This window comes from Antechinus flavipes, chromosome 3 (assembly GCF_016432865.1).
Source record: "Antechinus flavipes isolate AdamAnt ecotype Samford, QLD, Australia chromosome 3, AdamAnt_v2, whole genome shotgun sequence".
Classification (NCBI taxonomy): Eukaryota; Metazoa; Chordata; class Mammalia; order Dasyuromorphia; family Dasyuridae; genus Antechinus; species Antechinus flavipes.
In genome coordinates, this window is record NC_067400.1 from 286592006 (window position 1) to 286618426 (window position 26421).

The window sequence follows — 26421 nt, forward strand, 5'->3', positions numbered from 1 at the left end:
GGAAAGAAGGAAAAAAGCATTTATTAAGTGCCTACAATATGTTATTACAAATATTATCTCATTTGTCCCTGACAACAATGCTGGACGATAAGTACTATTATTATCCCTATTTTATAATTGAGAAAAGTGAGGCCGAGAGGTTAAATGACTTGCCAACATCACATAACTACTAAGTGTTGACTCTGAATTTGAATTCAGGTTTTCCTGACTCCAGGCTCAGTGTTGTGGATATAACACTATATCATTATATCATCACTATATAACTGCCAAGAGTTTATCTTATGTCAACCAGACCAGAACTGGCTTCTAACCTGTGAGTGGCCAGAGCTGTCAGCTGTCTAGAAACAAAAGACACAACAAGAAGCTTAATTTCAAAGTGAAGAAAATGCTTTTGTAAGTAAGGACACATGCAGGAGCTTTTCCCCTAATGGCAGGGAACTAAAACAGCGTGGGGAGATCTCACTATCTCTACCTATGCTAATGGAGTGAGCTGGAGCCCTGACCCAGTGTTCTTTCTTTGGGTGTAGCTGCTTCTGCCCATCTTTGATCAAATGAAACTGAATTAGCTTTCTTTATCAAAGAGATCCACTTCCATCAGAATACATCCTCAAACAGTATCATTGTTGAGGTATATAATGATCTCCTGGTTCTGCTTATTTCACTTAGCATCAGTTCATGTAAGTCTCACCAGTCCTCTCTGTAAGAATAATTAACTCTAATACTATGCAAACTATTTGAAAAAATAGGGAATGAAGGACTCCTACCAAATTCCTTTTATGGCACAGACATGGTATTGATACCTAAACCACATAGGATGAAAACAGAAAGAAAATTATAGACCAACTTCCCTAATGAATATTGATGCAAAAATCTTAAATAAAATAATAGCAAAGAGATTACAGATAATCATTCCCAGGATAATATACCATGACCAAGTAGGATTTATACCAAGAATGCAGGACTGGTTCAATATTAAGAAAACTATTAGCATAATTGACTTTATCAATAACCAAATTAACAAAAACCATATGATTATCTCAACAGATGTAGAAAAGGCATTTGATAAAATCCAAGACCCATTCCTATTAAAAATACTAGAGAGTATAGGAATAAATGGACTTTTCCTTAAAATAGGCAGTAGCATCTATTTAAAACCATCAGCAAGCATCATATGTAATAGGGATAAACTAGAACCATACCCAACAAGACCAGGGGTGAAACAAGATTGCCCACTATCACCATTGCTATTCAATATTGTATTAGAAATGCTAGCCTTGACAATAAGAGAAGAAAAAGAGATTAAAAGAATTAGATTAGGTAATGAGGAAACCAAATTATCACTCTTTGCAGATGAAATGATGATATACTTAGAGAACCCCAGAGAATCAACTAAAAAGCTATTAGAAATAATCCACAACTTCAGCAAAGTTGCAGGATACAAAATAAATCTACATAAATCATCAGTATTCTTATACATCACTAACAAAATCCAACAGCAAGAGATACAAAGAGAAATTCTGTTTAAAATAACTGTTGAACTCTGGGATACCACTACACATCTCTCAGATTGGCTAGGATGACAGGAAAAGATAATGGTGAATGTTGGAGGAGATGTGGGAAAACTGGGACATTGATACATTGTTGGTGGAATTGTGAATACATTCAGCCATTCTAGATTGTGACTTGGAACTATGTTCAAAAAGTTATCAAACTGTGCATACCCTTTGATCCAGCAGTGTTACTACTGGGTTTATATCCCAAAGAGATCTTAAAGAAGGGAAAGGGACCTGTATGTGCAAAAATGTTTGTCGCAGCCCTCTTTGTAGTAGCCAGAAACTGGAAACTGAGTGGATGTCCATCAATTGGAGAATGGCTGAATAAATTGTGGTATATGAATATTATGGAATCTTATTGTTTTGTAAGAAATGACCAACAGGATGATTTCAAAAAGGTCTGGAGAGACTTACATGAACTGATGCTGAGTGAAATAAGCAGGACCAGAAGATCATTATATACTTCAGCAACAATACTATATGATGATCATGGCTGATTTGATGGACATGGCTCTCTTCAACAATAAGATGACCCAAATCAGTTCCATTTGTTCAATAATGAATAGAACCAACCACACCCAGTGAAAGAACTCTGGGAAATGAACCATTACATAGCATTTACAATTCCTCTGTTTTTGTCCACCTGCATTTTTGATTTCCTTCACAGGTTAATTGTACATTATTTCGAAGTCCAATTCTTCTTGTGCAGCAAAATAACTGTATGAATATGTATACATATGTTGTATTTAACATATACTTTAACATATTTAACATGTATTGGTCTACTGCCAGATGGGGGAGGGAGTCGGGGAAAGGAGGGGAAAAATTGCAACAAAAGATTTTGCAATTGTCAATGCTGAAAAATTTTCCATGCATATATTTTATAAATAAAAAGCTATAATAAAAAAATAAAATAACTGTTGATAGTATAAAATATTTGGGAATTTATCTGCCAAGGGAAAGTCAGGAACTATATGAGCAAAACTACAAAATATTTTCCACACAAATAAAGTCAGATCTAATCAATTGGAAAAATATCAAGTGCTCATGGATAGGTTGAGCAAATATAATAAAGATGACAATAGTCCCTAAATTGATCTAGTTATTTAGTGCTATACCAGTCAAACTCCTAAGAAACTTATCCTACTGAACTAAAAAAAAAAAAACAACAAAATTCTTCTGAAAGAACAAAAGGTCAAGAATTTCAAAGGAATTAATGAAGAGAAAAGCAAATGAAGGTGGTCTAATTATATCAGATCTAAAACTATATTATAAAGCAGTGGTCATCAAAACCATTTAGTACTGGTTAAGAAATAGAGAAGTTGAGCAGTGGAATAGGTTAGGTTCACAGAACAAAATAGCCAATGACTATAACAATCTAGTATTTGACAAACCCAAAGGACCCACCTTTTGGGATAAGAATTCACTATTTGACAAAAACTGCTGGGAAAATTGGAAACTACTATGACAGAAAGTAGTCATAGACCCACACCTAATACTGAATACCAAGATAAGGCCAAAATGGGTTCATGATCTAGACATAAAGAGTAATACTATAAACAAATTAGAAGAACATAGGATAGTTTACCTCTCAGATTTGTGGAGAAGGAAGGAATTTGTGACCAAAGAAGAACTAGAGATCATTACTGATCAATCATAAAATAGATAATTTTGATTATATTAAGTTAAAAAGTTTTTGTACAAACAAAACTAATGCAGACAAGATTAGAAGGGAAGCAATAAACTGGGAAAACATTTTTACATACAAAGGATCTGATAAAGGCCTCATTTCTTTTCATTCTGGAAAGCAATTTGGAACTATGCTTAAAAAGTTATCAAACTGTGCATACCCTTTGATCCAGTAGTGTTTCTGCTGGGCTTATATCCCAAAGAGATCCTAAAGGAGGGAAAGGGACCTGTATGGGCAAAAATGTTTGTGGCAGCCCTCTTTGTAGTGGCAAGAAACTGGAAACTGAGTGGTTGCCCATCAATTGGAGAATGGCTGGATTAATTATGGCATATGAATGCTATAGAATATTATTGTTATGTAGGAAATGACTAGCAGGATGATTTTAGAGAGAGTTGGAGAGACTTACATGAACTGATGCTAAGTGAAATGAGCAGAACCAGGAGATCATTATATATGGCAACAAGATGATACAATGATCAATTCTTATGGTAGTGGTTCTCTTCAGTATTGAGATGATTCAAACCAGTTCCACTTGTGCAGTAATGAAGAGAGCCATCTACACTCAAAGAGAAAACCATGGGAACAGAGTGTGGAATATAACATTGCATTCTCATTCTCTCTGTTGTTATTTGCTTCCATTGTGTTTTTGTTCTCAGTTTTTCTTTTTCTTCCTGATTTTTCTTGTATAACAAGATAATTGCATAAATATGTATACATATATTGGATCTAACATATTTTTCAACATATTTAACGTGTATTGAACTACCTGACAGCTGGGGGAGGGAGGATGGGTGAGGGGAAGAAGGGGAAAATTTGCAACAAAAGATTATGCAAGGGCCAATGTTGGAAAAATTACCCATGCATAGGCTTTGTAAATAAAAAGCTTCAATTAAAAAATTAAATTAAAAAAATTTATTAGGCAGACAAGATTGGGCACATTCAGGGTGGTATGATCATATGAACAAAACTAATGCGGACAAGATTAGAAGGGAAGCAATAAATTGAGAAAACATTTTTACATTTAAGGGTTCTGATAAAGGCCTCATTTCTAAAAATATAGAGAACTGACTCAGATTTATAAGAATTCAAGCCATTCTCCAATTGATAAATGGTCAAAGGATATGAACAATTTTCAGATGAAGAAATTAAAATTATTTCTAGTCATATGAAAAAATGCTCCAAATCACTATTGATCAGAGAAATACAAAGTAAGACAATTCTGAGATACTACTACAAACCTGTCAGTTTAGCTAAGATGATAGGAAAAGATAATGATGAATGTTGGAGGGGATGCGGGAAAACTGGGACACTGATACATTGTTGGTGGAGTTATGAACAAATCTAATCAATCTGGAGAGCAATTTGGAACTATGCTCAAAAAGTTATCAAACTGTGCATAACCTTTGATCCAACAGTGCTTCTAGTGGACTTATATCCCAAAAAGATCTTAAAGAAGAGAAAGGGACCCACATGTGCAAAAATGTTTGTGGCAGTCCTCTATGTAGTGGAAAGAAACTGGAAACTGAGTGGATGAGCATCAGCCAGAGAATGGCTGAATAAGTTATGGTATATAGATGTGATGGAATATTATTGTTCTATAAGAAACGATCAGCAGGATGATTTTAGAGAAGCTTGGAGAGACTTATATGAAGTGAGCAGAAACAGGAGAACAGTGTACACAACATCATCAATATTAAATGACAGTCAATTAGGATGACTATGACTATTTCCAACAATGAGATGACTGAGGCCAGTTCCAATGATCTTGGATGAAGAGAACCCTCTACACTCAGACAGAGGACTGTGGGAACTGAGTGTGCATCACAACATAACATTCTCAAGTTTTTTGATGTTGTTCACTTGCATTTTGTTTTCTTACTCATTTCCTTTCCTTTTTGATGTAATTTTTCTTGTGCAACAAGAGAATTGTATAAATGTTTATACATTTTGGATTTAACATATGTTCTAACATGTGTAACATATGTTCTATTGCTTGTCAACTAGAAGAGAAGGTGAGAGAAAGGAGGGGAAAATGTGAAACACAAGGCTATGCAAGAGTCAGTGTTGAAAAATTATCTATGCATATGTTTTGAAAATAAAAAACTTAATAAAAAATTGTTAGGCAGATACTCTAAGCATGGGAAAATAATTTTATTCTCTTTACCATTATCAATACACTGTATGTATAAAAATCTTATTCCTTAATTAATAAATCCTTAATCCAATTTTGAGAACTTATTACCAAAACAATACTGAAATTCACACCCTGAATTTCCATGATAGATACATTTTTGGAAGGCAATCATATATATCTGTGTATGTTTCTTAGAGAAAACAATTAATTCCATTGCTTTTTCACAAAACTTATTATTCTATTTAATTTTAAAACATTTACAATACATCTTTCTTATAACTTTGTCCAATCATTTCCCCCCTAAGGAGGATATTATCCCTATATTAAATTTGACCAGAAATATTGGTTAAAATTATAAGGTGGTTATACTTGAATCCTATAATTCAGAAATTCTATTAGAATTTACTGCATTCTATTATTTAATATAATTAGTATGTACTTACAAAATTTCTTGATCATAAAAATTTACTATAAAAGGAAAAGGAGAGAGATAATTATAATAATATCATGTATCATAGCAGAAGAGAAAAATCCCCTTAGCTCTGTTTGATTCCAGGCATAAGTCATATCTGCCAATAATAAAGTCACAGTGTATCAAAAGTAAGATTTAGGCTTAATCTAATGATGGGAATTTTTTTTTTCAGAGAGGAAAAAGTATAATGGGGAAATAGAGTCATGAAAATTCTAAGTAAACTATGTCTCTGGTCAAGCCCAAAACCTTTCCCAGGCATAGACATCTTACCTTAAGCAGTTCCCAGATTGTAGCACATACCATTTTCTATGTGTTGGCCCCATGACAACTCAGGCAACTAGTTCTGAAACCAAAACGCAAAACAATGATAAATAACTGTCCCAGGAATTTTTGTCTTAAATAGCCAAATTTCATTAACCACAATTTAGGGCTAAATATCTTTTTTTGATGTTTCCTTAACAGTTAACATTCCACTAATCTTTCACTTATAAATTAAAACTACACAAATTCTGGGGTTTCACAGGCACAGCAAATACCTGATAGCTGACATCATTAATATGCTGGATCTACATCTTTATAACACCTTATATATTTTTCATAATAGCCAAGAATTTTCAAATGAAAATTTACTATTATAGTAATTATTATTTTTATTATTTGTTTTATAACAAGATATATCTCATTAAATATTGAACAGTTTTCAAATATCTATTTTTTATCACATAGTTTTAAAAAGCTAATTCACAATCTAACAGCATCCAGATTAAAAAGTTGTTTTGTCTAACAGCATTTCTGTTAGAATGGTCTCTCAAATTTTCACAATATATGAGAATTTATTTATTTATTTGTTTGTTTGTTTGTTTTGCTAAGGCAATTGGGGGTTAAGTTATTTGTCCAGGATCACCCAACTTGGAAGTATTAAGTATCTAAGACCAGATTTGAGCTCAGATCTCCCTGACTTCAGGGGGTGGTGCTCTATCCACTGTGCCACTTAGCTGGCCCGATATATGAGAATCTAGACAAAAAATAATAAGACAAACAATATTGTTGAGGTTCAAAAAGAAGCTCGCAAAAGGACTGATGTCTCGAAAGATTTTGCAGACTTGAACCCATCTCCAAGTCAAGAAGCAAAGATATTTCACAAGGGAGTGAGTTCCCAGATTTACCCCAAAGTCTTAGGAGTTTTCTCCCGCCATCTTAAAACAATTAATCTTCAAACTTCTTATGCTACGATATTCTTAGTGCTTACACAAACTTTAATTATCTTACTTTATTTCTATAATTACATCATAGCCAAATGACTAAGATTAAATGACGCGGGGAAAAAAGTGTCATATAGTTTTTTTCCTTCTTTCTTATAACTTAACCTCATACAGAAAACTAAAGTAGAGGGTTAATCCAATGGGACAATTGTTTCAAGTATAAAAGTTCATTATTCTTTCCCAGTGTTCTAAATTCTCTAGCTATTGCCCTTAGAGTTTTTTTTTTTTTTTCCTGTCTGGCTTCATTTTAAATTTTTCAAGGTAACAGAATCTTGCTCATGACACAAGCATGACACAGAAATTTTACAGAGAGATGCAGATACAGACAAAATAACAAGACAGATACAAACAAAACTGGCTCGATACACAGTTGCAATTTTACAGAAGCATGGAAAAGCCAATTGTAAGAGGTGTACAGTTCAGAGAGGAGTTCCCTACTATAAGGTCTCAGAACAAATTGAGTTATGAAAGAGACCTTGAAGTTTTCTTCACAAAGAACAATGGGCTTAATCAAAGCAAGAACCTAGGAGATCGGAGCAGGGCAGAAGGATCATCAAAAAATCTGGCTCTCCAGTGGCAATTAGTCCGCTCCTACAGGTACTAAGGTATCTCAGTGACCTGGTGCTATGTCCTATCCCACTTCTAAGATCAATGTCAACTGGACTGGAACTGGTCTCAAACCTATGGTTTGCTGAAGTTGAACAAAGCAGACTAGAGTCTGGACAGAAAAGGGAAATGACTCTAAAGTAAGGACACATGTACTGGAGCTCTTCCACTAATGGGAAGGACTTCAGGCAATGTGGAGAGATCTCAATACTTAAACCTGTGGCAACAGAATGAGTCATATCCCTGATGATGAGGGATAATAGCAACAATGAGACAGGTTTTATCCACAGTAGGGCTTAATAATTGGACGATGGGTACTACAGGTCCAATCTCAGAGACCATCTGATGCTGGAGTCTGTTGCTGAAATCATTCAGAGAGTGAGTGCAAAGGATTGTTGGTATGCCAAGTTCAGGACATAGTCTTCCTTCTGGGTTTTAGCTCTAGAACACAGGGTGTCTCCTAATACTTTGACATTTCTCTATGGAAACAAATCCCAGGTCTACATATTAATCCTAATTTCTCTCCCAAAAACCAAATCCATATCACCAATTGCCTAGTGGACACATTCAACTGTATGTCTCACGGCACCTCAAATTCAAGATGTCTAAAACAAAATTCATAATCTTTCTTCCCCAGCTACACCCTTCTTTAAAACTTGCCTCTAGCTATTCAAAAGGCAATTTAAGTCATGGCATTAGTCACTCTATGTGGAGACATTAAAGTGATTCTCAGTTCTTTACTTTCTATTACCCCACAAATCCAATTGGTTGTCATGGCTTAACACTTCTTGACAACATACTGCACATGTGTCCTCTTCTCACCACTGAAACAGCTATCACACTAGTTAAAGACATCATCACCCTTTACGTGGACAATTGCAATTACCTCCTTGTTTGTTTCTCTGCCGCAAATCTTTTCCCATTCCAATTTCTCCTCTATATATTTGCCAGACTGACTTTCCTAAAGTGAAAGAAAGGTTCACCATTATCTTTTGGATCAAATATAAACTCTTTTTAGTTCCTTATTCATAAACTTTTCCTCCTTATTATACATGACTCATCTTATACACTAATCTAATCAAAATTAAAAAGGCTTTAAGTCTCTTTTACTTGGTCCCTCACTGGATATTGGAAAAGAAAGAGCCAATGAATTCACATAGATCCTAATGGAGCAAAGGAAAGTAATTAAAATTGACCATATGATTAGTTGACTGGTACCAGTTATGGGATATTTATGCAGTCTCTTTAAGTACTTCTCCTTACATACCATCTCCTTAGTGTTCTCCCCATGGAAAGGTTGTATTAGCCAAAAGAAATGATGGGGGAGGGGGTCTCTGTGTACATCAAACCCCTATTGCACCTGCCTACCTTGTTTAATCATGATTATTATTTCTGCTTCTTAAAATCTTACCTGAAGCACAGTAGATTCTGTTCTGGCCTTTCATTTTACCTCTATATAACTTAATGTTTCAGGTGTGTTTCTTACAAAATGCATATTTTTATATTCCATTTCCTAATATATTTTACTATTTTTATGAGTAAGTGCATTTATATAACTTATAGTTATATTTATATGATAATTGTGATTTAAAATTTTTTTTATTATAGCTTTTTATTTACAAGATATATGCATGGGTAATTTTTCAGCATTGACAGTCAAAACCTTTTGTTCCTACTTGTGATTTTAAAAAAATATATATATTTTCTGATGTAGTTATAGACTCTCCAATACAAAGTCTCTTATGCTGAGTGATTCTAATATTCATAAAAATATTAACAATCATAGCTACAGATAGTTTGTTCTTCTCTAATGTTTTATTCTGACCCTGTGTCAAGCATAAAATTATCTCATCCTCTGGCTGGACAAAACTTTTGGCAAATTACAACATTTTGGAGCTATTCCTTTCTTGCTCTTTCAACCAAAATTTCTTATTTTCTTATTTTATAATACCCAATTTCTTATTCTTATAAGGAAAAATTCTCCATCTGAACGTGGCATAGATAAGTGACCTGTGAATTCTCCCATCACATCTGGGTTTGATTAGGAATGTCCTTTCCCACATCTATCATTGATTATTTGTTCTCAACCAAGTCCTTTTTTAGGATATGAAACTTCCTAGGTAAGGATCCTACTCTGAGCATGTAATCCCACTTGAATATTTCTCCCCTGTCTTTAGCATTAGGTGAGGTATTTTTGTTTTGTTTTGTTTTGTTTTTGTATCAGTAGAATTGAAGCTGTTTGTCTATATTGCCATATATCCTGTGTATGATTTGTTTTGTTTTGTTTTTTTTTGTTTTGGGGGGGGGGGGTGGGCGGAGCAAGGTTGGTTGTTGTTGCTAAGAGAGTTTTTGATTTTGTTTTGTTTTTGCCTCTTTACTATTCCACATAATAAATCTCAAGGGAATATCAATTTCAAGTAAGTTCACAAATCCAGGTAAATTCCTTTAATAATCCAAGCTAAGAGATCAAATAAAGTAGTCTCCAGTTAGCTGTTGTGTATTTTCAAACTCTTCCTCTTGTACTTTTCCCTTTTTCCCTTTATTGTCCCTTTTTGCTTAGAAAAGGTTGATATAAGAAAAGATATGTGGTAAGTTTAAGTGATTTGACAAGTGACATGTCTACTCTACACTTTCTTCTCTTTGCCTAGACTTTAAACAGTGGTACTTTCACTTTCTTTTTTTTCTTATCTAGTCTCAAATTGTTAACTAAATTATTATCTCTAAAAATATACCTGGAATAAACTTTAACTTAAAAAGGCCAAGGTTTTCCATTGTATCTGGAGCCATCTCCAATTGTCCTTTGACCTATACCTTGCTACTAGATGTAGCATCACAGTTCCCTTTTATTATCCTGACTCAGTTTCCCTAATTGTCCTGATTCAGTTTCCAACTAAATTGCCCTGTGTTAGTTTCTCTAAATTGTTCAGTCTCAGTTTCCCTAAGTTATTCTGCCTCAGTTTCCCTAAATTATCCTGCCTCAGTTTCCCTAAATTGTTCTGCCTCAGTTTCCCCAATTGCTCTGTCTCAATTCCCCTGGTTGAAACCCCCATTTTCTACTCATTAGAACTCAGATAATTAGGGCTGTGGAGATCTGTCATTCCAGAAGATAAAACTCCAGATGTCCTATCTCAGATACCTAATTGATATCTCTAAATTTCAGACTTCCTGGCTCTAGTTGAACAAACTAGACTTACAAACTAGTCCTCCCAGTTTGTAAGAATTTACAACCTGTCAGACCCAGATTGATGGGCTCCTTCTTGGAGATTCCCACTCACCAGAGTTTGGACTCCATCCCCCTTTGTCTACCCAAGTTTAGAACCATATATATGTCATGGAGAATCACATTCGGTGCTGGAAGCTTTGAGACATTAGCTCTGGGGGCAACATATCCCCAGCACAATCTCTCCCTCTCAAATAAAATATTAAAAATTCTCTAATCTCTATCTTGCCTCAGTTTCTCCAGCATTACATTTGAAGGCCCCAGAGAGATATGAGAGCAAGATTAGAGACTAGAGACCTTTAGTTCTCCATTTTGGGCTTCAGGGTGGTCTGGGTTCTGTGCTTGGAGAGGCTAGCCCTCTGGATTCCTCCAGAGTCTCTGGGAAGAGAGCAATTTTCAGCTGCAGTCAAGCACAACAGTGGATGACTCCATTTCGGCCATAGGAAAATAAGTCTGGGTGCCTTAGGGCACAATCTGTTTACCTGTTCTGTCTATCTGTGCTAGCATCTGGATTCTCAGAATAATAAAATGCCAATGTCATTAAAGTCTGAGAAGGGTATCATTCCAGGACGCTGGATGAAACCCTCTGTCTTGTGTGTCTTCTAAGACACATCTGGTTTGAATGTCTTTTGACAATAACATCTGAGTGTTTCTAAACACTATCTGGTTCCATGTGCCAGTGACATAATTCTGGTTTTGAATGTCTCTTAAGACACATATCTGGTTCTGTGTGCCCGTTGGCATTAGTCTAGGTGTTCTAGAGTATAAATCTGGCTGTCTGACACCAGCTGAGTCTGGTTCTGATTCTAGTTGCCTCTGGGCAAAAGGTTGGTTCTGGTTATCTCTGGGCATTCTCTGTGAAGGGAGAGAAATGCACCAAACTGGGGCTTGGAAGCTTAGAAAATCTCTGTTTGGATTCTGGATGGGAAGAATCTCGAGCTGAAACAAATTTCCCTCAGAGCTATACCTGGGCAAAGCCCTAGTATCTGTGTTAAATGTTTTGTTTAATGTTGTAACTGTGTGCAGTCTATGTTCTGTGTTCTGTGTTCTGTGTGACTTGTCTGTCCATTTTGTTGGTTAAAGAGCTCCGTTAAAGTTTTAAGAACAATGATTAAGAATTGATTATTTCAATGTTGCAACTGTGTTTAGAAAACAATTTGCTCGTGATTTTAAACTTTTCAACCTGTTGTACTAATTTGTAAGTAAAAGGGACGCAAAGAGGGAAAAAAAAAAAAAAACTTGGCTATTTTAAGATTGGCAAAGAAGCAGCCTGCTAATTAGAGAGGAGGGAAAAAGCAATAAAATTCAAGTTTAGTCTAAGCTGGGCAGTAAAAGCTCTAGAGATAAGAGAGATACTAACTGCTGTGAGAAGAACATTCAGGCAGAAGGAAGAAAAACTTTTTTTAAAAACTGCATTTGGTTTGATTCAGTTTATATAACCTTCTGAAACATATTGGGTAATTTACAAGCATTATAAGTTATGCTTTATGGAGTTATTTAGCTATTGATTGTATTGTGAATCATAAAAGTTTTGAGGGGAAAGGAAAGGAGAATGAAGGTGATTTATGAAGGATTGATTTGTAAGAGCAATTAAAGGTTTGTGTGATTATAGGAAGAAAAAGTATAGGGAAGGTATTTGGGAGGGAAAGAGAAGAGTTAAGTAGGAAAAGAAAGAAGAAAGTTTTTAATAGAAGGATTTCTATGTGGGGAAAATTGAGTGGGAAACGGGAGCTAGGAGTGCAGTTTAGCTCGCCTTCCCTCCCCCTACTATGTGTATTCCAGCTGTTTTTTTTTTTTTTTTTTTTTTTTTTTTTTACATCAAGTTATAGCTGCCTAGTTCTGGCTGAAAAGAGCAAACTGATTTTAAGAGACAGGCCTACTTTTAAGTTAATTGACTGAATATTTGTTTCTTTAGATACATAATGGTTTTCTTGTTTAAAGAATATGGTCATAAATGTGATCTATAATTTGGTAGGGTTATTTCTAAAAGTTTAATTAATATTTTTAAGAACTTCTTAGGTTTTTTTATGTGGAATTATGATATTCTGTATAAGTTTTAATTGATTGTATCCTGAGGTTATGTCCATCATTTAAAGGGCTTCTGAAAATAATAGTTTTTTTTTTTTTTCCTTTGTCCTTTTGAAAATGTTTCTGTTCTGGACAATAAGCAATTGGGATTTTTTTTCTAGATACTAGGTATTTTAAAGCAAAATGATTTGCATAATGTTCAACTTATGAAACTATCTACTTAGATATGAAAGATAAGTTGTGAACTTAATAAGACACATTTCTTACTGTTATCAATATAAAGTCATGGTAAATACCTGTTTTGGATTAATCTGAAACTTTGGTTAATGGGATTTGTTATTGGAGGTAAAATTTCTTGAACTTGTAGTTAATACTATTTGGGAGTTTTAAAACTCCACACTCTGACAGTTAGTGGGACAATTAACTGGAGTAAAACTGAGTTAAGGTTATTTTATCTATATATTTTATGTGCTGATGGATCTGTTTTGACAGCTTATATTATGTTATAGTCATGTCCCTACATTTTTTTCCTCCTATGACTGATCAGAGTCAAAGTTCAGTAGAAATTATTAATGCAATTCAATTATGTCGTACCTTGTTGTTTCTCATCTGATTGTAATTATTATATCCTAAATACTTAGGCAAATGAGTATTTAGCCTGATCATCTGTCTGTTATTAGATATTTGGGTCTGTGGATATTCAGTTTTTTTGTTTTTTTTTAAGGTTTCTAACTAATGAGAGAACAATTAGCACAGTTGTCTATGAAACCTAACTGCTGTTTTATTTATTGAGGACTACTACGTTTGCCTGTCCTGTGAGAAAAGTTCATCTCTTCACATAGGAAGCTGTTGGCTTTCCACATGTTGAAGCACTTCCAGACTGTTCTAACCTTTATTTGTTAGATTTGTTTTTTGTTCTAGATTTTGGTCAAATTACAGCTATATTGAACTGCTTCTGGGACCTGGATCAGCTTTGATCACTGATCTATACCCATCCCCCTGTTTGGACTGAGAGCCAGTTCTCTGACCATTCTCAGCCTGAAGCTGCTTGGATAAGGCACAAATCCCTTGCTCCTAATGTACTTTGGACTGATATGGAGAACTTGGGAATGGTTGGTGAATGACTGTTAAACCCTGACTGAGTCATCTACTATGTGTTTAAGATTTGGGTTGGAAATTATTACAATTGTGTAATTATCGCTGTTATATTTGTGGGATTTTTAGGAAACCCTTCTGTACTAGTCTGTTTTACTTCACTTTCAGAATTTATATGTGGGATTGTTATTTGATAATTTATTTGTTTTTCTTTGGATGATTCCTTTTGCTTAGAGGAAAAAAGAGGAGGAAGAGACATGCTAGCAACAGGGAGCCTGTGTATTGCTGTTAACTCTGGGGTTGTCAGGGAGAGACTTGTCCTTGCCATAAATCCTTGCATTTTTCTACTTTTATTTTGGTTTATTTGCCTCACATAGGGTTGGTCAAAATTATTGTGCTGAGATCTTCCAGGTATCTAGAGGAAGGTAATTCAATGATTTGAATATTCAGAAGAAAGAGTGTGGAATGTTGTGCCATAGTTCCCTTTTATTGTCCTGATTCAGTTTCTGTAAACTGTCCTGTCTCAGTTTCCCTGAATTGTTCTGCCTCAGTCCCCCTAGTTGCAATCCCCCTTTTTTGCTCATTTGAACTGAGATAATTAAGGCTGTAGAAAAGATAAAACTCTAGATGTCCTATCTCAGATACCTAATTGGTATCTCTAAGTTTCAGACTTCCTGGATCTAGTTGAATTTACAAACTAGTCCTCCCATTTTGTAAGAATTTATGGTCCTACCCCCAACCTGTCAGAACCAGAGTGATGATTCCCTTCTTAGAGATTCCTGATCACCAGAGTTTGGACTCCACCCCTCTTTGTATATATGTCATTGAGAACTCACATTTCCTGCTGGATACTTTGAAACTTATTCAATCCTGGGGGCCACATGGATCCTGTTTTGCCCCCAGCACAATCTCTCTCAAATAAAATATTAAAAACTCTCTAATCTCTATCTTGCCTCAGTTTCTCTGGCATTACATAAAGTGCAATGGCTGTAAAAGAGAGGTTGATGACTTTGCACATTCACACTTCACTTAAATCCATTTCATTTGCAAGTCAAGACTTCATCCTCTTAATGTCATTGGTCCTCTTTGAAAATGAAGGATGAACAAAATTTTAATACTCCCTTTACTGACGTGAATTCTAAACCAGTTAATTCTATCCCCTTGTCAGGATATGCCAAAATTAACCCATGCTGTTCCTATTATCAATTATAATTGCATATAAAAGGAGGTCAATTTTCCTAGACTGTAGTCTTACCTGTTTTGTTACACATTTGTTACTCCCTAAGTCCCACCTTTACTTTCCTCCTCCTCTTCCTGAACTATTAAGTCATTTCCTTCAAAAGCACACTGTAAAATCATTTTTGGATTTTGTCCGTGATCTTTTCAAGTGAATAAAAGTGAATATGTTTTGGCAAAGAGAAGACCACTGTGATTTTGTCACATGCATGCTACAAATTATGAACTGTTCTCCCAAACTACATAATTTCTGATTTACTCTCTAAAGCTGAAGGACTTTTTGAATTGTGTCTATCCCTCTCTTGACTATACCTTTCCTCTTACAATTTTTTAAAATGTTTTTCCTTTTAAATATTTATATGTATGTGTGTTTCTGAATATTGGTGCTATTTAATTGTTTGGGGGGAAAACCCTCCAAAGGAAAACCTCTCTGCCAGGTTTCCCCAAGTGGAAAGGTTTAAAAGCTCTCTAAAGCCTAATGAAATAATTATTTCAACTAATGATTTAGTGGATTGCCGGTCTTTTTATGTGCAAATAATATCACTTCAAGTCTGAAAAGGACAAATTATTTTTTTTGAAACTTCATTTATTTATTTTAATAATAGCTTTTTATTTTTCAAAATACATGCAAAGATAGTTTTTAACATTCATTCTTGTAAAAGCTCATGTTTCAAATTTTTTTCTCTCCCTCTCACTATTCTTCCCTAGACAGAAGGAATTCAATTTAGGTTAAATATGTGCAATTCCTCTAAACATATTTCTACATTTGTCATGGGTACATGAGAAAAATCAGATCAAAAGGAAAAAAAAAAAAAAAAAAACTAGCAAACAAACAAAAACAACAAGAAAAAAAGGTGAAAATACTATGCTTTTTATCAATATCCAGTCTTCATAATTCTCTCTCTGGATGAATGGTTTTTTCCACCACAGTACTTATATTGTATTTAATTTAAACTTTAAGATATTTAACATGTATTGATCAACCTGCCATCTGGGGGAGAGGGTGGGGAAAAGGAGGGGAAAAATTGGAACAAAAAGTTTGGCAATTGTCAATGCTGTAAAATTACCCATGCATATAATTTGTAAATAAAAAGCTATAATAAAAAAATTTTTTTAAAAATATGCATGCATAATTTTTCAACATCGACCCTTGCAAAACCTTGTGTTCCAAATTTTCCCTTCATTTCCCTCACCTTTTACTCTAGATGGCAGGTAATCCAATATATGTTAAACATGTTAAAAATATATGTTAAATCCAATATATGTGTACATACTTATACAATTATCTTAAGTTAAATCAGATCAAAATGGAAAAAAATGAGAAAGAAAACAAATGCAAGCAAACAACAACAAAAAGAGTGAAAATACTATGTTGTGATTCCCCACTCAGTTGCTATAGTCCTCTCTCTAGGTGTAAATGGCTCTTTTCATCATAAGATCATTGGAACTGAGCTCAATCATTGTTGGAAAGAGCCATGTCCATCAGAATTTATCATCATATAATCTTGCTGTTGCTATATATAATGATCTCCTAGTTCTGTTCATTTCACTTCGCATCAGTTCATGTAAGTCTTCCCAAGCCCCTCTAAAATTATTCTGCTGATCATATTTTATAGAACAATAATATTCCATCACATTCATATACCATAACTTATTCAGCCATTCCCCAACTGATGGGCATCTACTCAATTTCCAGTTTCTTGCCACTACAAAAAGGGCTGCCATAAACAAATTTGCACATGTTGGTCCCTTTTAAAAGGACAGATTTTTTTTTTTAAATAATAACTTTATATTGACAGAATCCATGCCAGGGTAATTTTTTTTACAACATTATCCCTTGCACTCGCTTCTGTTCTGATTTTTCCCCTCCCTCCCTCCACCTCCTCCCTAGATAGCAAGCAGTCCTATATATGTTAGATATTTTGCAGTATATCCTAGATACAATATGTTTGCAGAACTGAACAGTTCTCTTGTTGCACAGGGAGAATTGGATTCAGAAGGTATAAATAACCCGGGAAGAAAAACAAAAATGCAGATAGTTCACATTCGTTTCCCAGTGTTCTTTCTTTGGGTGTAGCTGCTTCTGTCCATCATTTATCAATTGAAACTCAGTTAAGTCTCTTTGTCAAAGAAATCCACTTCCATCAGAATACATCCTCATACAATATCGTTGTCGAAGTATATAATGATCTCCTGGTTCTGCTCATTTCACTTAGCATCAGTTCATATAAGTCTTTCCAAGCCTCTCTGTATTCATCCTGCTGGTCATTTCTTACAGAACAATAATATCCCATAACATTCATATACCACAATTTACCCAGCCATTCTCCAATTGATGGGCATCCATTCAATTTCCAGTTTCTAGCCACTACAAACAGGGCTGCCACAAACATTTTGGCACATACAGGTCCCTTTCCCTTCTTTAGTATCTCTTTGGGGTATAAGCCCAGTAGTAGCACTGCTGGATCAAAGGGTATGCACAGTTTGATAACTTTTTGAGCATAATTCCAGATTGCTCTCCAGAATGGTTGGATTCGTTCACAACTCCACCAACAATGCATCAGTGTCCCAGTTTTCCCGCATCCCCTCCAACATTCATCATTATTTTTTCCTGTCATCTTAGCCAATCTGACAGGTGTGTAGTGCTATCTTAGAGTTGTCTTAATTTGCATTTCTCTGATCAATAGTGATTTGGAACACTCTTTCATATGAGTGGTAATAGTTTCAGTTTCATCATCTGAAAATTGTCTGTTCATATTAAAAGGACAGATTCTTAAAGACACTTTGCTTTACACCCTGTGTGATGGAGACTGTGTCATGGAAATAAAATGATTTTTAGGACTTAAAATTATGATGGGTGGGAAGTAAAATCAAAAGCGGAAAAGGCTTGAACTAAGAAGGAGGGATAGAGAAATTTAAGGGTGATAGTATTTTGGAGAGAACTCTGAGAGGAGATTAAACTCAATGATTTTTAAAGTGTCTATCCTGTATTAGTTTTGGGGGATGCAAAGACAACACATTTCTTTCTTTTAGAAGACTTTTTCACTTCAGGGAATATGAAATATATACTATATAATATTAAAGTATGGTATTATAAGACAGAAGAGAGATATAGACAAGGTACTGCAAGAAACTGTGAGATGGGAGAAAACAATCTGAAACAATCAGGAAAGTTTGCTTGGAGGAAGCGGTACTTGCTCTAAGTTATGATGGAAGAGAAGGGCTCTGAAAGCAGAAAAAAAAAGCATACTCATAAGATAGAAGTAGCCTGCCCAAAAGGTAGGGTATGTTCTGTAAAGCTTGGGGAAAAAATTATAGTCTATTTTGATTAGAATGTAAAATTAACTCAAAAATAGTGTGAAATAAGACTGGAAAAGTAGATTGGAACTAAATTTTGGAGGATGCCAAATGCATTTAAATTTAAAAATTCTGTATTTTGTCCTAGAATCTATAGGATGTTACCAATTTAAAAAATATAAAGGAAAAAAAATGAAAAAAAAATGAATGGTATACAGTGAAAACAACCTAACTCTGGATTACATAAACAAGTAAATGAAAATAAAAAATTTAGAAGCACACAACAGAAATGACAGTGATTTTAACTATAATAATTTTATCCATAAATTTAACCATTATAAATTAATTCCTACAAGGGACCAAAAAAGCCCAGATAGCACTTTAGTCAACTAACATCTGATTCCTTGCCAAATGATAATACTGAGTTAGAAACTGAAATCATTAAAGAAATCATTTAAAGATAGATGATGAACATTTATGAGCAGAAGTAGACGAGGTTAAAACTTTCAAAGAAAGTTTTTTGTTTCTCCTGATAGAATGTAAGCTCTTTTATTTTTCTATTTCTAGCACCTAATACAATGTTTGGCATGTAATTGAAGTTTAATAAATACTGATGGATGAATTGAGTATGCTGTTGCTTCAAAGCAAGAAGGGAAAAAATAGAAAAGAGTAGGAGAATGTCTAGAGTTGCAATAGATTAAAAAGTTGATAATAAAAATATTCTATCCAGTTAACTCATCCCAAAGGCATTTAAAGATAAAAATGGAAGGACTACATATAAAAGAAAAATGGAAAATATTTTGCAAATATAATTGTAACAATTTTCTCTCAAGGATAGTAAAATTAACACACCAGATATACTTATAGAGGAGGTTAAAAATGTCACTAAAGAGAACAAAGATGGGAAAAGCAGCCAGATTGGATCAAATATAATCAGAGGAGACATATGTTTGATTATGAAGCCGAAGGGAACTGTTTCCTTTACTAAAGTTGTAGTCCCTTTAAGAAACTATATTTCCTTTTGATCTGTGATCCCTTTTAAAGTCTCAGCCCCTCCTGGGAAGGCATACCCCCGGCCAGATAAGTTATCTTTCCAGGATGCCAGCCTTTGATTAAATTAGAAATCCTGGTCAAAAAACACCCTTATGAAATGTTGTTAATTCCAATAGGAGATCCAAAGTGAAAACTGATAATCTAAACCTGGGAACCTCAGCTCCTGAAGCCCAGACCAAGAATCCTGATCTGATCGGCTCAGGCTGTCCCAGCCCCCACCACAATACCCAATATAATAGCCTCCCTCAACTAAGGTCTTTGCAGATGGCCCTAGGTAGCTTGCTCAGATGCCAGGACCCTTCTGCCCACTGGAAAAGTCTTCTCAGTGCCAAAACTCCATTTCCTTAATAGATCTCTGTCACTATAGAAGTCAGTCCTTTAGCAAACTGATTTCTATCCAACAATAAACTTTCATTTTGGAACTAATAATTCGGGAATGAGTGAATTCTTTCACTCCTAAACCTGCAGCCGATTTAAAGGAGATATTTAATAACTCTCTTATTGCCATTAATCTCTTGAGCACCAGGAAATGAGACCATTCAAACCGAATCAGATTAACATACTTAGGAAGGCATTAAGGAACCAATACAGACAAAATATCTGAAGGAGGGGAAGATACTAAAGACCAGGGGGAAAAAAAAAAACAGACCTTACACAGAAAAAAGCAATTAAGAGAACAATTATTGATATATATTTATATTTTTCCATTTACAAAAAAATCCCCTGTAGAATATGCATCTTAGTTAATACATATTTATTAAGCATCTGCTATGTGCCAGTGACAATGCTAAGCACTGGGGATATAAAGAAGGGCAAAAAAAGTCCTTACTCTCATTGACCCAACAAAGCTAAAGGGGAGATATAAATGGCTATGTAGAAACAAATTGTATACAGGATAAAATATACAGGATAAAATGGAAATAATCAACAGAGAGAAGGCACTAGAATTAAAAGTAATTGGTAAATATTCCTATAGGGAATCCTTGACAAGAATCTTAGTGGGAAAGAAACAAACTTTCTCAAGCAACATTCAGCCATGGCTCATATATGTATCATTACACAATTGTTGTTCATCCTTCATTGTCAAAGAGGACCAATGACACCACAGACTGATGTCTTAAGAACTGGATTTAAGCTATTGGTCTCACTCTAGTCTTTGAAGTAGGTATGTTTTGTTGAAGGTGCTTAAACCACCAGATGGCTCCAGAGATGCTTCAAAACAGGTATGTACTTCCAGCAGAGTCACTGAAAAGGATTGTTGGTATGTCAGACCATTGAGTTAGTGTGTTTTAGTCAATACAGCCAGTCCTTGTATATTTCTTTCTTCTGCTTACTTGGGTTATTGGAGAACTCAAGCCCAAATTACCTGAACAGGTTTGGGAGCCAAGTCAAAGTCGAAACTGGGGATTCCCATCCTTCCCTAGATCTGGAGTTAGGAGGGAAGTGGGGTGTGTGTGTGTGTGTGTGTGTGTGTGTGTGTGTGTGTGTGAATTTGTGACTCTGGCTGCCCATATTCTTTCTAGGAAAGGTCACAAGGCCTGAAGACGGGATTAGCTGGGCTTGCAAAGATCAGCCATTTTAACAAATAATAACGATGGTTAGCATGGAGATTGGCAAAGCGTTTGACATACATTATCTCATTGGTACAGAATCCTGGGCTCTAGGTGGAGGTGGAGAGAGAGGCTTTGAAGGGGTGAGGGAAGGCGTCTAGTTGGCTTGCACCCACTTCAGGACCTGATGCAAAGCGGGGAAAGCTATACCCCAGTCGTGACCCTTAGGCCACGGATCCTTCACTTCCGGGTTGCTCTCTTTTATTTCCCCCCACCCCAACTCTCCCGGCCCGCTTCCCCGCTCTAGGGGCGGGGATGCGCGTGCGACCCCTCCCAGCTTCCCTCCTCCATTGACCCGCTCTGGGCTAAGTGCTAGGAGACGCATGCGCACATAGCCCTCCGCCCGCTCCCACCCGCCCCCGCTAGGTGCCAGGTGAGTGCGCGTGCCCCAGGGAAATAGGCAGGAGGGAGGCGGGAGCGAGCCTGCGGCCAGCCGCGGAAGGGATGGGAAAGTAGAAGCAGCCCTGGTGCCTGTGGCAGCGAGGGGGAGGAAGAGGCGGTTCGGACGGAAGTGGTTCCGGGTCCCCGCAGCTACGGCTTGCAGCTGCAGCGTCGGCTGCCTTAGAAGCGGTCCGGACTTGCGATCGGGAGGAGTTGGCGTTGGCGGCCGAGGAAGAGAAGCTGCGGACCTGAAGCTGGAGGGGGTTGCGGCCTCCCGGGACTTCCCCGCCCCGTTCTCGGGGTCTCCGCGGTGAGCCGCCCGAACCGAGACGGCCAGGGTTCAGGGAGGGTGGCTGGGCCCGTGAAGGGCCGGGATCCACGCCCCCGCGGGATGGGTGGGTGAGATGCGTGGTAGCTTCAGAGGGATAGAGAGAAAGAGGAAGGCACAGACAGTGGCTGCATCTGGGGGTTTAACGAGTGAGTGAATGCGTATGTTACACTGACGTCGTTGTTGCGTGTATATTTTGTTTCGGAGGTTTTGTTTTGTTTTGCCTCCTTGTTAAGTATTCCTCCTCCCTACCCCCACATCCCTATCCCCTCCGCAACCTCATCTTTCCTTTATTGGGAGTGGGGGTGGGGAAGTTTCAGGCAAGTTTCTTTGAGTCCGATTTCGGCCCCTGCAGGTGGTAGTGCTGGCGCAGTGAGTTGATGGGGACCTTGACTCGAAGCCAGGTTCAGATCTTGCTTGAGACTGTTCCTCTGCTTGCCTTCCTGGGCTAGTCACTTTGCCTTTCCTCAGCTACATTTGTAATGTTGATATGAATATCAACCTCTTGGGAATTAAGGATCCAATGAGTTAACATGAAAAACACCTTATAAACCTTAAAATATTTATAACATCAATTATTATTACTGCTACTAATTGCTTGCTTGCAGGGTTATGGGAGTGGGGTGGTCACTGCACCGGCTTTTGTAAGAGGCCGTGCAGTATCTTTTCCTGTCCGAGTACGACCAGAGGTCAGTGAGTTCCCACCTTTCCAAATTCTTCCGCAGACCGGAGTACCCGAAGACTGATAACATTTTGCAAGGCGGCGTTGGCAGCTTGGCAGTGTTCGGGAGTATGTCCTTGTTCCTAGGGGAGTTAACCACTGTCGAACCTGCAGAGTAAGTAGCGATGGTTTGGGGAAGGTCAAGCAGGGGGACAGTGAAGAGATAAGATACCAAAACTTAGGAGGCAAGGCTAAAAGTAGTGCTTTTGGGGGGAGAGGGAGAATGATCTGTAAAATAGCTTTCCTCAGCCAAAGAACGGAGGAATCAATTAAATGGTCATGAAATTGAAAAGATTAGAACAAATCGAAATTCTCCAACTAAGCAACAGAAGTAGAAATCTTGGATGCTTCGAAAAGTTCAAAAAAAACTGAAAGGAGGGCAGCAGAAGCTGTTCTACTCAAGAAAGACAATGTGGCATTAGACTTTATTTTTTCCCCTAGTCCCAAGTAATGAGAGCTATTATTGTACTGTTATATAAGATAGCATCTAAGATTTTCAAATGATTAAAATTTCATTTTGCACATGTATAGGATAATTCTGAGGAATGGATTTGTCCCACAATTGATACATGAAATAAAAGGGGATGAGAAAGAATTTAAGGGACTTCCATAGGAACTCTTAAGAGAATCAAAAGAGGAAAAGGATATTTCTGAAATGTTGTCCCTTTTTCCCTATGTTAAAAAAAATAAAATTAAATGAATTACATCTCTTTTTTTATAGGAAACAAACAAAAAATAGAATGGTCATGAAATAGTTTATTTTGCATTTCCCTCTTTCGATTTGTAGCATTTTCTTGAGTGAAAGGTGCTCCAAAGTCCATAGGAGTAGACTGAGAGGAAAGAATTTGGTTTTTGAAGTTTGACTTTTCAGTTTTTACCTTTAACCTTGAGCCAAAGAGTATGTTAATGTGTTTAATATTCTAATATGTATAGCTATTAAAAATCCTTTTCCTCTAAAAATCTATTACTACACCACCAGAAAAAGTCAAAATTTTAGATATACAATGTACTTTGCAGCTGTGTATTGAGTGAATTTTTCCAGTTCAGTAGTTTTTTTGTTAATTTCATTATTTTAATAACTAAAGTTGATAGAAGGCTTTAAGGTTGCCAATATGTTATATCTTTTGAGTTTCACAACAATTCATTGAAAATAGGTAGGAATGAGGATGGAAATGATTTTTGATGTCATTGATTGACAAAACTTCTCCCAGTCCAGGTTGGCACCATACAGGTTTAGGTAAGATGTTATTAAACTTTTTTTTGTTTCATGTACCCTTGGCAGTGTTCTGAATAAGATCTATAAATTCCTTCTTAGAATAATTATTTAAAGTGTATTAGAAAGGAAATTTATCATTGAAATTCAGTTGTCAAAAATTATATATCTTTAAAGTTCAAAGACTACATTAAAAACAGCTATTTTTTCTCAATACCTTAGGCATTGAGAAGTTTGTGATTTGATTAAGGTCTTACTACTGTTGCTATATAAGTGACAACTTAAATTCTTGGCTTTGAAGCAGCTCTTTATCTACTATTCCAGGTTACTTTTTTTTTTTTTTGCTGAGGCAATCCGGGTTAAGTATCTTGTGCTCAGGGTCTCACTGCTAGAAAGTGTTAAGTGTTTGAGGCCAAATTTGAATTTGAACTCAGATCTTCCTGACTTCAGGGCTGGTACTCCTACCTGTGCCACCTAGCTGCCCTTCCAAGTTACCTTTTGAAGTAGAAACTTCTTTTTACAAATACACACACGCACACTCAGGCTCACACTGATTGCTTTAGTGACTGGCTTATGAATATATAATAAATTCAAAGATAAAATTGAACCAAAATATTCCTGCTCTCAAGTCATTATGACTAATACTCGTGTTGCCTCTGCTATATTGATTTTATATGTCAATTTAATTTGTTTTTAAGTTCACGGCAGTTTATGGATATGGATGTTTTCTGAATACAGATCACAAAATTTGTATAATTGTCCACTCTGGCAATGTAGTTAAATTCCATCTGCTGGAAATTTCATTCCTCTAAAAGCAAAACATCTGTTGAATTTTAATTTTTATTATTTTTTTTTGCTAAGGGAATTTTGGATTTAATCCTGGACAACTAGAAAGAACAATTTTGTGGAACGTTAATGTTAATATCTGGGAGAAAGTTATTGGCAAATTGTAATTTGTACCACCCAAGAAAAGAAATAATTATCAACTATAACTGGGTTTACATCTGATATTTTAGGAAAGTAGATTCAAAAACTTTAGTGAAAATAAAGGCTGGACACTGTGAAATGGGAGATGCTAAAGGAAAGGTAATAAACACTTCCTATGATTTGGTCTTTAGTTTTAAAAGTTGTTTTAAAAAAATTTTACCATCTTGGGTTTGATAGCTCTCTAAAGTTGGTATTCTCACTTTGGGTTTCTCATTGTCCTTATTGATGATAATGAATGTCTCACCATTTAGTCCATTTAGTCAGCATCAGCTATGTTTCCTTGCTTTATTATTCCTGTCCCTGTCTAGCAATGACATACCCTAGGCCCTTTCTAATCCTGGAACCCTAATGAGTACAACTTTTTGCTACTAGGCCTGGGTTACTATTCTCTTAAATAAGATGTTTCTCTGTTTAAAAGCTCCTTTAGAGCAGGGATCATATCCTTTTGTATTTGTGTTTCCTGCCTGATACCTGAAGGCCTTAAACCTTTAATGAGCTGACACTTACAATAATAATTATAATAAATAACATAACATTAAAATGTTTGTGAAGTTCTGCATATATTTTGATCTTTTCCATTTTAAGAGGTAGGGAGTATAGGTACTATTTTCATTTTTACATATGAGAAAACTGAAGTTTATAGAGATCTGGTGATTTGGCGAAGATTTGAAGCATTGTACTAAGGAAGAAAAAAAGGATACTTTTTTGACACAAAACCAACTATTTGACCTAATGATATAATAATAGGTGTTAAAACTACTCAACTCTTTTTTACTCTTCTCTTTTCCAACAATGAGAATGCTTCTCCAGACTGGAGAGAGTAAAACAGAATGCAAATAACAGGGGATTATAGCTCTAAAGATGTGGATTAGCAGAAAATATTTAATTGCCCTAAATGATTTCACAAATACTACATCCCTTATTATTGATAATCTCAAATCAGCAACCATTTCTTAAGCACTTGTTTTGTGCTTAAGGCACTGTGCCAAGTGTTTAGTATACAAAACAAGCATAAAGAAAAACATTGAAATCAAGGAAAATAACACGGAAAAGAGAGCTGAAAAAGTAGTGAGAATCAAGGCACTACTCAGCTTGGCCAGGGGGCCATTGTAGAGAAAGTTATAAGTGTGGTCTGGAGAGGAATGAAAACATAGTTGACCTGTACTATATAAAATGTATTTTCCAGGAAGAACCAGCTAATCAGATGCAAAGGCTGCAGGAATGAAGGCTGCATCCAGGGGTAGAGAGAACTGGCAGGGTAAAAAAATTTCTATGTCTTTGAAAAGAAAGTCTATTGAAATGAGTCAGAACCATAACATCCTGAGAGAGAAATGGAAGAAACTTGGAGATATGTCAGAATATGAGTTGAACTGATGGTTGATTTTCCTAAAAGGGTTCTTCTAAACTCCAGAACAATATTCTTGATTGTTATTCAAAGTCTATGACCCCTTTCTAGAGTAATCAAGGTGTAGTAGAAAGAGTGCATTAGAAGGGCCAGGCTTGAATACTTTTCGCCAGAGACAATGTAAATAGAC

At 36.0% G+C, this 26421-nt stretch overlaps 1 protein-coding gene across 7 annotated transcripts in view; it reads left to right on the forward strand.

Moving 5' to 3' along the window:
- The first annotated feature begins 21132 nt into the window (after window positions 1–21132).
- Window positions 21133–26421, forward strand: part of BCLAF3 (BCLAF1 and THRAP3 family member 3) — a 96209-nt gene continuing 90920 nt past the window's right edge. For 2 of the 7 annotated variants that reach the window (XM_051985142.1, XM_051985141.1), the window contains exons 1-2: window positions 21648–21947; window positions 22691–22801. In XM_051985142.1, coding sequence (XP_051841102.1) covers window positions 22758–22801 — 44 coding nt within the window. In that variant the 5' untranslated portion in view covers window positions 21648–21947; window positions 22691–22757. The other 5 variants (XM_051985140.1, XM_051985145.1, XM_051985144.1 and 2 more) reach the window with 5 other exon arrangements.